This window comes from Cloeon dipterum, chromosome 1 (assembly GCF_949628265.1).
Source record: "Cloeon dipterum chromosome 1, ieCloDipt1.1, whole genome shotgun sequence".
In the NCBI taxonomy this organism is placed as follows: domain Eukaryota; kingdom Metazoa; phylum Arthropoda; class Insecta; order Ephemeroptera; family Baetidae; genus Cloeon; species Cloeon dipterum.
Genome location: NC_088786.1, coordinates 36,815,837 through 36,832,585, shown reverse-complemented (window position 1 = coordinate 36,832,585; position 16,749 = coordinate 36,815,837). Strand labels below are relative to the sequence as shown.

The following is a 16,749-nucleotide window of genomic DNA, read 5'->3' as shown; positions in this document are numbered from 1 at the left end:
TATCATTCTAAACTACCTACCCCGTGTCTATGCCCTAACAACTTCGCGCAGGGGAGACCCGTAAGGGAGAAAAACCGCAAACATTAGGGGCAAACACGTACCTTCTTTATTTTGCAAAACATGATGACACTGCGAGGTCGCGTCGAGAGAGAGAGAGAGAGAGATTCGCGGGGTTGATCGCCTGGTCAGGTCCCTGGATGATGACTTCTTCCAGTCTCTGGGCACTGACAGTTTTTGTCCTTGAGTCAGGAGCACTGAACTGCACCCCTCGCCGCCCTCGGCAGAACTCTTCTCTTTTTCGTCTCTTTTTTCCACGTCGCCCGTTTTCTCTCTCTCTCCTTCTGCGCCTCTATCCTTTGCAAGCACATTCCCACAGTCATAGTCATAATACTAATAAATATTCTTTGTTATTTCTCAACCCAATACATTCCTTTTTAATTACTCAACTCATTTCAACTCATACTCAACGCAATTCATCTATACACTGTAGCTAACTCATTAATTTTTATGCTCTCGCCAACTCGTTAAATTTTATGCACTGCTCTGCATTTGCAACTTATTTTTCGAGCGATTGTTTTTTTGCCAGCGTTTCACGCCTCGGCGGCGTGAACGCCATAATGTTCTGTTTTTGCCAACCAATAACTGTTCACGTGACCAGATTCGTGAGAATTCTGGTCACATAACTAAAAAGGAAAATCACCGAGATTAAATATGTAGAATTGCCAGTCCTTTTTATTTATCAATCAATCAATCAACTAGACGTTTTTGCCCGTAATAAGCATGCAACAATTTTTCAAATTTTTGCTGCTTCTACGAAAATAAATTTTCTCTTGCTGTCACTTTTGAACATGATATTTTTTCACAAGTTTCGCGACAAATTAGCATTCCTATGATTCATAAAACTTTGTATATCATTCTCACTGGTGATTTAAATCTATTTTTAAGTCTGTGTTACTTACAAATTGGAGGGTTTTGCAGAAATGTTTTTAATTATGTTTTTTAAATCCTCTGTCTACATCACAAATTTTAAAAAAATGAAATGTAAAAAACAAATCACAAGAGTAAGAGCTCTTTAGCATCTATTAATGACACGAATGAAGTCAGCGATGCTTTTATCGCCGATCCAGTCCTGAAACTTTTCGCCGATTTCACCAATCTGTAATGGCTGTTTGCTTTTCAAATGCTGAGCAATTTTACCCTTCATGTAGCACAAATTGAGTCTAAAGACAGCCAAATTTTGAAGGTAGGCCGCCGCATTAGCGATCAAGTCCACAAACACCCGAAATAATTTGACGTCAATTGCACCGTCTTCTAATTCCGTTTTCGACTCCAAATCGAGACGGGTAAGTTCTCCCAAAATCTTCTTGCCCGCAATCAAAGCCGTCAGCTTGTTCAGATCGTCGATTTCAAGGTCGGTCCAATCACTGAGGCTCAATTTCTTCAGGTTTGGCAATAGAGCGTATTCCAAGACAGGAAATGGAAACAGGAAACAAGAATTCCTGCTTTTTCCTGGAATTCCGGCAGGACAGGAAAATATTTTCCAAGAACAGGACAAGACAGGAAATTTTATTCCTAACAATTCCATTCTTGTTTTATTAATTTTATCACATTTTAATAGGAATAAAATATTCGTTTGAAGACAACATTAAATTTTAATTTTTGTAATACTGTTTATTGACGTAATATACTTTCTTTCGTGTGCCCACGCCCACTACCCACTCCACTCCATCTCCAACCAAAGTTCCCGCCAAATCTACGCTCTTAGTTAGCTAACTACACGCCCACTCGAGATACATTCACGCACTATACATACATACAAATTTAAATAGCAACTAACAAAATGTGTTTTACATCGGCCGGCCGCTCTATCTGCCTTATTCCCATGCCGCATTAAATACATAATGCAATTTCATTAACTGTCTTCTGTCTACGTCAACGAGTTCAACGACTCTTCTTCTACACTTAAGTTCAAATATCTAGTGTTTTCTTTTTGAACGAAACAAAACCATGGACCTGCTGGACAACAATTGGGATTTAGAGTTTGACCCTGATGAAGATGACCCTGGACCTGGACTGAATGAGCTTGACGCTTCAGCGGCTGAAGGAAGGATCGCTGTTTCTGATGCTGGAACGTCTGGATTAAATCAGCAGGCTACTTCAGTTACAGCACCAATAACTGTTGACAAGTCACATTTGCAGAATATTTTACATGATGCGTCCAAATGCACGAGAGTGCACTTCGTCGGCCCTAAAAAGGGTGAAGGCAAATCAGCTGCTGCCTATTTTGATAGGCTATGTGCTTATGGAAAAGCAACGAACTTTATTGTCTGCCGTCAGTGCGAAACATTGCTGAGATTTAACGCTACGGAGGGACCATCTGGCATGATCAGACACTGGAAAACCTGCTCTAAAATCAAAACTGGACCTGGTGTCACATTGCAAGGAGTAAAAACAGGTCCTCGAGGGATTCAAATGAAGTTAGCAACCCAAAGGAAGGTACCAAGGAAGGTTAGTTTTATTATTTTAGATTTATAATTATATTATATTTACCATCACTCAGATCAATACAAAATTTTAAATAAAAATGATTAAAATATTTAATTTGCCACACGTTGTTTAACATAATCATCTTAATGCATTATATATAATATATAGGTAAAATCTGAGGTCACAAAAGTCATAGCAGAAATGTGCAGCTCGGATCTACGTCCATTCAATATTGTTGAGGGAGCTGGATTCCGCACTTTTTGCCAAAAGTTGATTGATACTGGTGCAAATTTTGGGAAAGTAGAAGTAGACGAAGTTGTCCCGAAAAAAAATGCGGTGGCTGCGCATATTGAGAAAATCATTTTGGTCGTGGAGGAGCACATCACAGAAGCATTTGGGCAGGCAAGACATTCTTTAAATACAAGTTTTAAGAAAAATATGTAACATTTTTGTGTGATGATGATGATATAATTTTGTTTATTTGTCTTTGCAGAAATATAGACCCCTTGCCTTTACAGTGGACGCCTGGACCCAAAAATTTAAAAATGAGTCCTGTTTGGGAGTAACTGCTCATCGACTGAAGCTGTCAAAAGTAGAATCAACAGGACAACCCACCATTGTCCTTGAGGACCAGGTTTTAGGGAACAACCCCTTCCCACCCCCCCACAATCAGGAAACCATTTTCAATGAGTTTGAAGCTGTCACGCTGGTAAAATCATATTGTAATGCATTGATTAAAGTCGCACCTAAATTAATCTAAATTTTAGAAATACGGCATCATGACGACCAGTTGTGTTGTCGTAACTGACAATGACGCTGCTACGAAAGCTGCGTTTAACAAACAAAGCCACTTAACATGGTTATCGTGCGCAGTTCATGACGCTAACTTGGCTGTGAAGCAAACTCTGCAGAGTGCTGCACTTCCAAATGAAATTAAAGTTGCCATCGAGGCATGCAAAGAAATCGTGAGATATGTTAAAAAGGCCCAGTAAGTAATTATTTTATAGTGTATGCGATATGTTTTGCTAAATTATATTTCATTCAAGGTTGAACAGCAAACTTCTTGAGTTAGGAAAGAAGTCTTTGAAACAAGAATGTGAGACCCGCTTTAACAGCCTATGGAACATGGTTAGATCTGTTAACGACGCCATGGCTGCATTGCCAGAAGTTCTTCCAATAGAGCGCCGAGGAGGCCTTCCTAAACTTACCAAGCCATCATTTACAGAGCTGATATCTATTCTCTCACATTTTGACGCCCTAACTAGAGAATTGAGTGCCTCAAAAGTGCCCACATTATTTCTAAAGCCACTGTGGAAGAAAGAGTTGATGAAACTCTTAAACGAAAAGTCAAAGGATAGATCGATTTCTGCTGCTGGTCAGAAGGTACATTTTATTTTCCATTTCAAATTGTTTTATTATGCCATGTTGATGAATTAAGGTGGCCAGTATGCTCATGGACAGTGTTGAGAGCAAAGTACAACTTCAAACTCTGCATTTTTGTGCGACAATTTTGCACCCGCAGTTTAAATACTTTGTGCAAAGAGAATACGGAGCAGAGTGCCACAATGAAGCGGCAGATTTCCTTGAGTCAAAAATGATGCCAGACTGCGCTCAGCATTTTCAAGATCTGCTAGGTATATATTAAATTTTTTTTACTGTATAATTAATGAATAACACAACGATGTATTCCAAATAGGTGATGGCATAGAGGACTGCCAGCGACAGCCAAACAACCTATTAGGAAATTCCTCATCCGAGCAGCAGATCCCAATGAGCCATGTTAATATTTGGGATAGAATCCAATCATACGGTTGTGGCAGTTCCAGCAGCGGCCTTTCTGAGGATTTTACTGCATTTACCTCCCACGCTGAAGAACTGGCATCGTGGATGTGTGTACCAGAGAGAAAATTGGAGGGCAAAAGTATCCTGAATTATTGGAGGGAACAAAAACACCATCCAATTTTGGCTGCCACAGCACTTTTCATCCACAGTATTCCGTGTTCCTCAATCCCATCCGAAAGGCTGTTTTCCGTATCAGGTAAATGTTAACTATATTCAATTTTAGTTTCAAAATTAGAATTACTTCATAAATTAATTTTAAATTTCAGGCAGAATTACAGCAGATCCAAGAAGATCGTCCCTCAGTGCAGACAAACTAAGCAAGTTGTGTGTGATCAACAGTTTCAAGAAAAATGGGGGGAAAATCGAGTGACTTGTGAAAGTGACAATTTTAAGGAACACTGAGTAGATAAAAAAGTGGATTCGTATGTTGGAAGTTAAGTTCAATAAATGAAAACTGAAAATGAGTTGATGTCTATTTATTTTCCATATATTATGTTCAGCTTTTATAATTGAATGTAATTTTAAGTAAAACTTTCATATTAATATGTTTATGTTAAGCTTAAAAGGTGTTCACGTCACATCAAACTCCACATCCAAAATATCTTTTACATAATATCTTAAAGATCATTTTCCTCGTAAAAAATATTAAGATTATTGCTAAAGCTAATTTGTTTTATCGATTTTAATTGCATAAAAAAAACAGGAAAAAACAGGAACAGGACAGGACAAGAAAATATAATTGAACAGGAACAAGACAGGACAGGTAATTTTTTTTCCGGAACAGGACAAGACAGGAACACAAAAACCTTTCTTGAATACGCTCTATTTGGCAAGGCTGAAAGGATGTTGCACACCTTGGATTTGGGCATCAAGCCATCGCTTTTCCTGCAACATCAAAAACAAATTTTTACACTAAGATTATGTTTTTTATACCATGAGAGCCTGAAAAGGCATCTCTCGTACTCTATGATCTTGAATGCAGAGGATCAATTAATTTTATATTATCAAGCAAATATTTTAAAATAAAGTTTTTGTCCGCAATAAAAACTAGAATTATAAATTAAATTTCAGGAAACAAAAAAAACGGCTTTAAAGAGGACTGAAACTGCCAAATCCTAATTCCTAATGCATGAAATGATCCCTTAGAAATCAGTTAAAGCCCAAATTGATCTAAGAAGCCATGTTAAATCTTTGAGAAAAGCGGCTGCAAAGTTAGCATGTGAGTGAGGACTGTCTTCTTACTAGAAATCTGATTTTATTTTCACAAATAAGGGTTTCCCTGAAAATTTCCATAAGCTGTTGAACAGATCACGACGAGTGGAAGCGAAATCTGCCTGGAAATATTGAAGAAAATTCGAATTTTTACTTTAGCAAGTCTATTTTTTGTAGAATAAATTGTTTAACGATCAACTGCGTCCAAAAATTCTAAAAATTTTCAACTGTCGACCTGTATGGGTCCACATTAAAAAATGAAAATCATTCATATTTTCCCAAGCTAATTTTAAATCTAGAATAACAGCCAAATCATGCAAACAGGGCTAGACTGCGGTCTATTGCCTCCCACCTTGGAACCCGCTTTTGCCCCTGCCAAAGTTTAACAGGTTAAATCGAACATCTTGCACGTTAAAAGCCAAATTTAAATTACAGGTGTGTGCTTTGTAAGTTAATTAGCCCCAGTCTGGCGTCTGGCCCCATGCATGCAAATGGAAATAGTTTAATTTGAAATCCTACCGTAGCGTCCATTTGAGTTCAGTCAGCTGTGCGAATTCCTTGATCGGCTCCTTGTCATCAGAAATGACTACATCGTCCAACTTCAGCACTTGCAGTTTTGGGCAGGCAGCAAAAATTCTGCTGAAGGACAAACTTTGCCAGTCGCACGAAAGAATGAGAGTGAGCAGATTGGCTCCGTAGGCGCCGAAAAATCTGTCTAGAACTGACACGGACGGAAGCGAGTGAAAATTCAGACTCTCGATGTTTGAGAAGTGCAGAATCGAGTTGATGTTCTCTTCCGGCTCATCTCCCATCAGGAGTACCTGTAACAAATAATGCAACGTTTCGTTTTAAATTTAAAAACCCTCTCATATTAAGTAAAATCGTCTAAAAGACCGTCTTTGATGAAGTTTCTGAGCCCACCAATCGATTCCTGAGGGTCGAATTAGGTATATAGTTGATATTTTCCGACCAAAAAGTCCAGCGTGACGTGCGAACTTTTTTCCCGCCAAAACAATATGAATGCGTCAACTGCGCATGCGTCAGAGCTGGTTTGAGCACTTGCAGAGAGACCACCTGTACGAATGACTTCTTTGTCAGATCCAGCCAGCTCTGACGCATGCGCAGTTCTCGCATTCATATTGTTTTGGCGGGAAAAAAAATTCGCACACCGCGCTGGACTTTTTGGAGGGAAAGAATATCCACTTAACCTAATTCGACCCTCAGGAATCGATTGGTGTGCTCAAAAACTTCGTCAAGGAGGGTCTTCAGATTAAAATTCCGACTAAAGTGTGATTGAAAGTGGGTTAGTGACTTAATCAAGACTCACTTTTAAATGAGTGACCTTTGGAAAGACTGCCGACAAGTCGCTGTTGTGTGTTGGATAAACTCCCAAGTGGCGTAGATCAGAGTTCTTCACTCCCTCTGTTGATTCTAGGTTGGAGAAGTACGTAACGCTTTCGGCGAAATCGTTGACGATCTCGAGCTGGGGCAAGTGCTGAACGCAGAGCGTTGTCAACTTTTGTATAAGTGGGTTTTCGCTGCACAACGAAGAAAATAAAAACTCTTTCAGTCGAGAAAAGCTCAACTTCAAGTCTTCGATGTCAGCGTCAAGGTCTTCGGGTTCCATGTCTCGTTCGAAGGAAATGAAACGGACATTTACAGATCGCAAGTTGATCAGAACTTTACAGATCGATTTCAGTTTCTGGTATTGAACCACGAAATTGCTAATCTTGAGAATTCTCAACTTCACCAATTTGCAAATTGCTTCGATGGATTTCGACTCCAACATTGGACAGAGCGCGTGGACTTTTCTCTTCACATTTATTTTCAGCAGCTCCAAATTCTTAGCTTTCGTGGAAAGAACTTCCAGGACCTGTTTGTTAAATACATATTTTAGTTCAGAAATAAAGATTTAAAAAAATAAATACCTTAGTGATGTCTTGGGGCATGGTTACGAAATTTCTCGAAGACAACAAGCCACCAAACTTGAATTTTTTCGTGTGAGCGCTGGTTAAATGAGACAAAGCCTGCTCCAGTCTAGCCATGAAGTCCTGCGATCCTCCCAAACTCGACCCGCTCGTAACTTGAACAAACTCAAGCAACACGGACTCGCGCAACTCGATGGCTAAAAATAAATAATAATAAAATTAACTGATTTATTATTCAAATTTCAATAGATTTTATCTAAGAAAATAAGAACATTGTGTTTGGAGTTAATTAAATAATAATTTAAATAATTTTGACGTGAAATAAAATTTATACTTACACAAATTTGCCAAAGTTTGTTCGCCATTTAAGTAATTGCCGATTTTTCTAGCGATAGAACGAGTCATATTCTCCTTCAAAGTGGTGCGCCTGTCAGGTCTGCTCCTGGCCAATTTCATGAGAGATGGTTGATTGGCTTTCATGGTGAAATCCTGTAACATAAAAAGAAAAAGAAAAATGAACATAAAGTTCAGTAGATTTTAGCCTATTACAATATCAAAAACATTTTCATTCCGTGTTGACCAGGACATGTAATATACCAGATATAATTGTCTCTTAATCCACTGGTAATGTGTGAAAACCATCCCCGTATTGAGCTTTTTGAGAATTTCGAGTGCTTAATTAACGACCTTTTACCACCTTTGACATTGGGCAGTCTGTAACAGACACCCGAAATGCTGAAATACTCCCCATTGCCTTACAAAGGTAGAAATATTCGTATTTTCCAAGGAAATATACGCTTTTCCATCGTGGAACTGCATTCTTTAATGAAACCGTTTCGGGTTTTTTTCTGCTAACAATCTAGATAAAAAAATTCTAAGCGAACCTTCTGATTGGCGGGGCTGACTGAGGAGCACCCACTCCGAAGGTGAACCGTGTATGAGGCGAATGATTAAAAAATTTCATAGCTTTTCGATTTACATTATGCTTTTTTTATTATTATACAATGTTAAAATATTAATTAGACAGATATGATTTACATAGCTCTTCGTGCGTTGAAAGACCACTTCTTAATCTCACGTGCGAGAAATTATTCTGTGAAATAAATAATTATCTGTTTAATCATGTGTAATCATATTACGAATTATTATTTTTGCTGCCAAAGTTGCGAAGCTGGAAGAAACGATTGAAAAATCAAATTCGTTGGGTTTATCAGCTCGTTGAACACATTATTATGCAGTCAACGTCCGTTTGCTGAAAATATAAATCTGAACAATGAAATTAGTTTAAATTCAACGCCGGACTCATTGGTAATTTTTCGTGTATTTTCATTGATTAAAATTTATAGACATTAAACAAAAATCGCCAAATTTAAATAAATTTGGAAAACTAAAATATACATTTAATAAATTTCATGCCAAAATTAATAGAACTTTAATTTATGAATACTTGCGGTTGCGGTTTGGATATGGTTTGGTTGCGGTTTTAAGTATTAGAAGCGATTCGGGTGAAGTTGTAGAGCCCAGACGTCTTGATTTAAGATTTTCTCTCGCCAGCTTCAATAAAATTGGTTCTGAAATAAACTGATTTGACAAACAAATTAAATTTACTCAAGTCTACGGTGGTGCAATCTGTCAGCAGCTTCCGACACTCAGGGTAATCAGGGTTTCTGCAACTGGTGAATTGATTCGAATTATAAATTTTCCAAACTTACCACTACATTATACAATGTTAAAAAATTAATTAGACAGATGTGATTTACATAGCTCTTCGTGCGATGAAAGACAACTTCTTTATCTCACGTGCGAGAAATTATTCTGTAAAATAAATCATGTGTAATCATATTACGAATTATTATTTTTGCTGCCAAAGTTGCGAAGCTGGAAGAAACGATTGAAAAATGTTAATTTTGTTTTCTATAGCTCTCTTGTTAGGATGACAGAGGTCACTCCTGAATCTGACGTGCGAGAAAATAATCCTGTAAAATATATTAATCTGTTTAATCCTGTTTACTTATACTAAGAATGATTATTTTTGCTGCTTGAGTTGCCAGGCAGGAAGAATCGATTTAATTTAACTGTAATATAGATTTATTTAGAAATTTTTACAAGTCCAGCCAATTCAGAATGAATTATTGGCTGCTTCTCGCTCGGCATTTTAACAAAAAAATAGTGTGCATGCTAGTTTTGTCGTTTACAAAAATAAAGTGTGAAAATTCAATTTTTTTTTGAGCATCAGTTCGTAGGACACATTGCAGTCAACATCCGTGTACTAAAAATAGAAATCTAAACAATGAAATTAGTAAAATTCAACGCCGGGTGCATTTTGGTAATTTTCATGAATTTTCATAAATTAAAATTTATAGACATTAAAACAAATAACACAAAATTTGAATATATTTAAAAAATTAAACAATTTAGTTATTAAATTTCGAGCTAAAATTAGTAAAACTATAATTTATGAATACTTGCGGTTGCAGTTTGGATATGGTTGGGATACGGATTGGTTGTAGTTTGGATGTGGATAAGCGGTTTTAACATGGTTATGCGGTTCGGATGCGCGGTTCTACATTCCAGACGTTTCAATTTAATATTTTTATGTGCAACTTCAATAAAATTGGTCCTGAAATAAACTGATTTGACAAACAATTAATTTTTTACGAATGTCTTCGGTGGTGCAATCTGTCAGCAGCTTTTCCGACACTCAGGGTTTCTGCAACTGGTGAATTGATTCGAATTATAAAATTTCCAAACTTACCACTGCATTATACAATGTTACAAAATTAATTAGACAGATATGATTTACATACCTCTTCGTGCGATGAAAGACAACTTTTTAATCTCACGTTCGAGGAAAAATCCTGTGAAACATAATCGGCATAATCAAATTAAGAATTATTATTTTTGCTGCTTAAGTTGCGAAGCTGGAAGAAACGATTGAATAATCAAATTCGTTGGGTGTAGCAGCTCGTAGAACACATTATTATGCAGTCAACGTCCGTTTGCTGAAAATATAAATTTGAACAATGAAATTAGTTAAAATTCCACGCTGGACGCATTGGATTCATGTATTTTCATTGATTAAAATTTATAGACAATCGACAAATAACTCAAAACTTGAATAAATTTACAAAATTAATAAATACATTTAATAAATTTCTTGCTAAAATTAGTAAAGCTATAATTTATGAATACTTGCGGTTGCGGTTTTGATACGGTTTGGATGTGGTTCAAAATCCCAGACGTCTTGATTTAAGATTTTTTCGCAAGATCCAACAAAACTGGTCCTGAAATTAAATGATTTGCTTAACAAATTAAAATTTTTACTTACGTCTACGGTGGCGCCATCTGTTGGCAGCTTCGAACACTCAGGGCGTATCCTACTGCGTTGAAGTGATTCATTAGTATTAACAAATTTCCAAACTTACCAATACATTTATTCTGCGTTTCACGGCCTTGGGCCCTATCATAGAATTATTTTTCTTACCTGGACACAGCTTTAGTTGAATTTGGTGGATGGTCAATATTTTGGGTAATTTTTCGCAATCAATAAACTTTTTTATCAACACAAACGGTGCACGCTGGCAAATCATACCAAACTGGAGAACCTGTTTTACTTGGTTATTTCAAATTAACCTGACTTGATTAGCGCAATACAAAATAAAACCTTCTATCCTTATAAAAATACAGTGACTTCAATGTGTGCTCATTTATCATAATTAGAACGCATCCCAGTTGAAATGTACAAATATATCACGAAAATGCGGCTCAAATGACAAGCAAGACTTGCACGAATGCACTAAAAATAATGATATCACTTAACGTTCACGTTTCTGTACATTTTTCGTGCAAAGTAATGTGAACACAGTTGATTTCTTATTTTCTTTGTGACGCTCAATTTTTCTGGCTCCGAAGAAAGACGATGATTGTGCTATCAGCTAATTTGTGCAAAATTTTCTTGATTTGTCATTTGTTTGGATAAAAAAAATTTGCATATTAAAAAAAATTGTTTCCGCGTTTAAAAACACAATTAAATTTCATAAAATTCAAAACGAACCGCAAAAGCAATAAAGGAAATATTTAGGGGCATTCTGAGTTGAAGCACAAACTCTTGCTTTTCCAAGAATATGGGAAAAATAAACAATATTTCACGAAAAATCGACAGAAATTTTGTTTCAAATCTGATTTCTCGGTCTATACTTTATTTAATTTGTATATGTTTAAAAATTTTAGAATAAAGCATAGAATTTAAGATTATTACCTTTTTTCGGACGAAGTTATTTTCTGTCATGTGCTCAAATATTTAGCCCAAAATCCACATCCCACACATTCCCCAGAAAACCTTCGTATTAGTAATATTTAAAGAGGAATGATACTGGAAAAGCCTGGAAAATGCTTGTTGCCAATGCATAAACTCATCCCTCAGGATTCAGTTAAAGCCTAAATTGACCTAATAAGCACTGTAATTTTTTGAGAAAATTGGCTGGAAGGTTAGCGTGCTTTTCAAACGGTATGTAATGGCTGTCTCCTCACTTGTCTCCTTACTTGAAATCCGATTTAATTTCAAAACCAAGAGTTTCCCCAATGAGTGGCAGACACAATTGGACAGATCTCGATGAGAGGAATTGGAATATGCCAAGAAAATATGTCGAAGCACTTCAAATTTTGGGGAAAATTGGCAAAATTTGAATTTTTATTTTAGGAAGGTCATTTTTTTATTATTGCAAATTGTTGAACAAATTGTTTATCGGTCAATTGTTTAAGGCATCCAACAATTTAAATAATTTTCTATTGTTGCCCAGTGTATCATTCCACTTTAAAAATTGCTGAGACCATATTAGTAACATGGAATTATTGTAAAAAAAATTAATAAAATAAATATAGTAGCAGGCTTACAAAGTCCTATATTCGAACAGCGACAGAAAGTGCTCTTTTCATTCCATCACCTAAAATACTCTTCAAATTTTTTACGGTTTTGATAAATTAAAGAAAATATTATAAAAAACTAATCCAGATATTTTCCAACCCTGACTTATCTCTAAAAGACATGATTTTAGAAATAATGGATCAAAATTCAAATAAGTAGACTAAAACCTACCTTTCTCGGACTCAGCGACTCAATTCCCGCTTCAAAAATCTGCACTTGGTCAGTTGTCAGGGCTGCTCCTCAACGCAGAGAAGTTTGGCTACCTGAAACAGTCATAAATAAAGATGAACAAAAAGATCAGTTTAGGATTTTGTCTAACCATTAAACGTACGTTTGAATTGTTCCAGTTGAACAGGACAATTTTAAGAAAATATTATTTCGCCCCTTTTGTTTTAATTGCCTTATTTTTTGTCACTCATATTGCCAGCCCAACAAAAGAAGAAAAATTCGCCTTCAATGCAAGCAAATAATATGGACACGATTTTAATCACAAAAGCACCTCTGGAAGGGAGAAAGTGGGGGAAAATAGCAACCTCGCAGTTCGCCGCAGCTCAGGTCGCCCACGACGCCCACCCTGAGCACTTTTACTGCGCGATTCAGCCGGCCGCAACGACTCATTTCGCTTCCTTCGTCGCATTTAGAGTGCGTTTAAGTGCTTTTCGTTTTCGAATGCGCGAGAGCGGCGCAGCGTGCCCTGCAGGCGCAGGCGCATTTCGCCCGGCGCAGACACATTCTAAAACAATTTTTTTGCCAAATTGCTCATCGCTCTAAAAACTCGAAAGTTTTAATTTGAATTGATACTGTGGCCCTTTTCTTGCGATAAAGAAATTCGCGTTTGGTTGTTGAGCCTAAATGCGCATTTTGATCGCTCCCACAACGCTTTGTAACAGTAAAATTGCTGTAAGTTTCGAAAAACGTGATATAAATGGTTTTTAATGGTTTAAAAATCATTTAAATAAGCAGAAAAAATAACTTCTAGTTCCTCGGCCGCTTCAACTCGACTCTCGACTGCCCCTGGTGGTCTTTTTTCACTTGTTTTTAAGTGACGGCTAAGCATATATTGAGGATGCTATTTTTTTGGCTCCAGGCGGCTAGAGTCCTTGTATTAGAGACTTGTGCAGAGGGGATAAACGAACGCGCCTACGCCTCGCGCATCTCGGCCGTCCTATCTTGCCCCATGTTAAAATGAGTTTGCGCCGGTGGCTCTGTGGCAGGTTTATTGAATGCCGCCCACCGTGAAATTGGTGTCAAACGAAAGAGCACGAGTTAAACTACGTTTAAAGTCGGAACCAAGCTTGCAAACCAAATGGTGTTCGGGAAATCCGCTTCGAAAAAACGATATTTTGGCTGCACGCTCCAGCTGCGAGAGCTGTCCAGCAGCGCCACGAGCCACGACGGTTCCGCCGGCGAACGGAAATAATGACGTTCCCACTACCACCAGACACCGGCGCGACGATTTCGCGTGATCTCATTGGTCGGCTGCCTCCCACTTTAGTAGTTTAAGATAGCGCAAGCTGTGGGAGCCGACCAATGAGATCGCGCCGGTGTCTGGTGGTAGTGGGAACGTCGTTACTTCCGTTCGCCGGTGGCATACCGTCTAAAAATAGCGTTTTTGCGAAGCGGATTTCTCGAACACCATTTGGTTTGCAAGCTTGGTTCCGACTTTAAACGTAGTATAACTCGTGCTCTTTCGTTTGATACCAATTTCGCGATGGGCGGCATGCAATAATCCTGCCACAGAGCCACCGGCGCAAACTCATTTTAACATGGGGCAAGATAGGACGGCCGAGATGCGCGAGGCGTAGGCGCTTTCGTTTATCCCCTCTGCACAAGTCTGTAATACAAGGACTACAGGCGGCACGCGGGAAGCGCGCGGGAGACGAAAGAGCAAGCGAAGCAAGAGCAAGAGCATAATAACGATAATAACGAGCGGTCACGTAACTAGCTCCGCTGCCAGCTGCAGCTGGGCGACGGGGAGACACATGAACCTTGCGTAGATTTTTCGACTTAAAAAATTAATATCTCGGCTCCTATGGGTCGTAGAGTAAAAAAACAAAGATTCATAGACTCGCCGTTTAATATTGCGTCGAATGAACCCATGAGCATCCCCATCCGCCTTGCCTTAATTCCCAAAATCCCGTAATTTATCACATAAAGGGGCTAAAAATCAGAGTCTGATTCAGGCAGACACCTACCTTGTACGATTTCGGCTGCTTACTGAGTATTTTGGCTCACAATCAGGTCTCGGACTTCTCTCAGAGGAATAAGGACAGCTAAGAACGAGGAAAACCCTACAGTCGCGATGTTTTCTGCGCAGTTTTCACAGGGAGAATGAGATGCTAGATGATGCTATGTGGCATAGCGACGCTACAGCGACAGCGGGTGGGGGTGGGGCGTATGTGCGTCAGGAATAGACCTTTAACAGGGAGAGTGAGAGAGGTATTGTGCGACAGAGGAGTTAAGTGCTGTGAACCTATAGCTTGGTTTTGGCGATCTGTGCACCTGAACCTGAACAACGAGTTGAGTCCTCACCTGCAAACGAATTGATATTTGAGACCTGGTGCACAGATAGTCGAAACTGTAATAGGTTCACTAGCACTTACTTAACTCCTCTGTCGCACTCTCCTAACAAAGGTGGCGTGCCGTTTGTGACGTCATTCACTGGAGGCGTGCCCGACTTTCGGCAGCCGATTTAGGCCACTTCGGCTCCGAACATTTGGGTTTTATAGGTGCCAAAAATCGGCAAAATAAAATATTTTTTGTGTTTAATAATCTTGATTGCAATTCCACCCAAAAACAAGTCTACAAGAGAGCGCGCGCGAAGTGATATACAGTGTAAGGAAAGGAGAATAGATACTAGCAGGCGACAATGGCATCACAGCTGATACTCTACTACTCCTTAACTTACACTGCTGTGGTGCTAGAGAATAGGATAGGCCCGTTACGATTGTAAAAGGTCCAATTTTGATGATAACATATTAACATGCTAAAGTTACGAATAATTCAGGCTTAATTAACCCCCCTGCCACTCTGCTCGTGGGACCCCAAGGAGCCATTCGCGAAAATGATGATTTTTGAGCTTGCATAGCAAACTACGCATGCGTCAGGTCGTGTTTTGTAGCAAAGCGGCGCGGCGACGCCAGCGACCAATCAGATTCGCCAGTTTTTTAGGCCCCCCAGCGTCCATCACTCTAGAGAGACGAGTTTTTTGCCCGCAACGACTACTAGTATAATAAGTTGAAGAGTAGTAGAGTATCAGCTGTGCTGTTATTGTCGCCTGCTATCTCTACTCTCCCTACTCTCCTTTCCTTACACTGTAGTGTGGGCCAGCCCCTGCTCACTCATATGGCGCGTAAATGAGCCAGCTAAGAAGTTCAGCATCCACTGGCAGGTGGCAGGTCGATAGCTTTTTCAGCCAATCAGATGGCGAGTTGGAGTTTGTTGCCTGTTACGCCCACGTGCAGAGGGAGGCGAAGAGGGGCGTGTGTCAGAGTTTTTCGTGGGCGTAACAGGCAACAAACTCCAACTCGCCATCTGATTGGCTGAAAAAGCTATCGACCTGCCACCTGCCAGTGGATGCTGAACTTCTTAGCTGGCTCATATACGCGCCATATGAGTGAGCAGGGGCTGGTGTGGGCGTGGGCGTTTCGGGCAAAAAACTGTACATTGTATGGAAAGGAGAGTAGAGATACTTTAGCCGGCGACAATGGCATCAGAGCTGATACTCTACTACTCCCTATCCCCCTAACTTACACTGTGGTGGTAGAGTAGTCGTCATGGGTAAAGAGCTTCTCTCTTTAGAGTGATGGACGCTAGGGGGCCTTGAGAGCTGGCGCATCTGATTGGTTGGCGCGCTGCTTTGCTACAAAACACGTCTTGACACTCTTGACGCATGCGTGGTTTGCTATGCTAGCTCCTTATGGGGGTCCCATGTTCCACGGTCCGAGTGGCGTGGGTTGATATAGTCTGAAACAGCCCCTGCGGAACCCCAAGGAGGCCTTTCAGGGTTGTATTAGCTTACCACCCGGTTTTTAACGGCTCTTTATACTCAATTTTATCAATTTCTTGCGCAAGAAATGAATTTATTCAATTTTTCCTGTGAAAATCTAAAATTTGTGGTCGGATTGGTCAAAATTTCCTCCACTGTGCAGATATTTCCGACGAGAGGAATCGGAATATGCCAAGAAAATATGTTCAAGCACTCAAAATTTTGGAGAAAATTGGCAAAATTTGAATTTTTATTGTAGGAAGGTCATTTTTTTATTATTGCAAATTGTTGAAAAAATTGTTTATCGGTCAATTGTTTAAGGCATCCAACAATTTAAATAATTTTCAATTGTTGCCCAGTATCATTCC

The 16,749-nt window shown here is 39.0% G+C and overlaps 2 protein-coding genes across 2 annotated transcripts; one reads left to right on the top strand and one right to left on the bottom strand.

The window, feature by feature from the left end:
* Positions 1 to 1,000: 1,000 nt before the first annotated feature.
* Positions 1,001 to 7,938, bottom strand: LOC135945608 (uncharacterized). Its single transcript, XM_065493407.1, has 6 exons — positions 7,808 to 7,938; positions 7,470 to 7,666; positions 6,869 to 7,414; positions 6,061 to 6,362; positions 5,154 to 5,214; positions 1,001 to 1,444 (listed from the first exon to the last, which is right to left on the bottom strand). The coding sequence occupies exons 1-6, from the start codon at positions 7,923 to 7,925 to the stop codon at positions 1,073 to 1,075; spliced, it is 1,596 nt and encodes a 531-aa protein (XP_065349479.1). The 5' UTR covers positions 7,926 to 7,938; the 3' UTR covers positions 1,001 to 1,072.
* LOC135945617 (uncharacterized) lies at positions 1,456 to 4,720 on the top strand. The gene is made up of 7 exons (XM_065493419.1): positions 1,456 to 2,508; positions 2,656 to 3,196; positions 3,255 to 3,475; positions 3,534 to 3,870; positions 3,926 to 4,121; positions 4,184 to 4,525; positions 4,596 to 4,720. The coding sequence occupies exons 3-7, from the start codon at positions 3,267 to 3,269 to the stop codon at positions 4,697 to 4,699; spliced, it is 1,188 nt and encodes a 395-aa protein (XP_065349491.1). The 5' UTR covers positions 1,456 to 2,508; positions 2,656 to 3,196; positions 3,255 to 3,266; the 3' UTR covers positions 4,700 to 4,720.
* Positions 7,939 to 16,749: the final 8,811 nt, after the last annotated feature.

What these genes read in the sequence shown, in the direction of transcription:
- LOC135945617 (XM_065493419.1), top strand. Translation starts at nt 3,267, where the DNA reads ATGACGACCAGTTGTGTTGTCGTAACTGACAATGACGCTGCTACGAAA. An exon ending in AGATATGTTAAAAAGGCCCA is followed by an intron (nt 3,476 to 3,533) that starts GTAAGTAATTAT and finishes ATTTCATTCAAG; the next exon opens with GTTGAACAGCAAACTTCTTG. An exon ending in GCATTTTCAAGATCTGCTAG is followed by an intron (nt 4,122 to 4,183) that starts GTATATATTAAA and finishes TATTCCAAATAG; the next exon opens with GTGATGGCATAGAGGACTGC.
- LOC135945608 (XM_065493407.1), bottom strand. Translation starts at nt 7,925, where the DNA reads ATGAAATTGGCCAGGAGCAGACCTGACAGGCGCACCACTTTGAAGGAG. An exon ending in TGCCCCAAGACATCACTAAG is followed by an intron (nt 7,415 to 7,469) that starts GTATTTATTTTT and finishes TTTAACAAACAG; the next exon opens with GTCCTGGAAGTTCTTTCCAC. An exon ending in GAACTCAAATGGACGCTACG is followed by an intron (nt 5,215 to 6,060) that starts GTAGGATTTCAA and finishes TTGATGTTGCAG; the next exon opens with GAAAAGCGATGGCTTGATGC.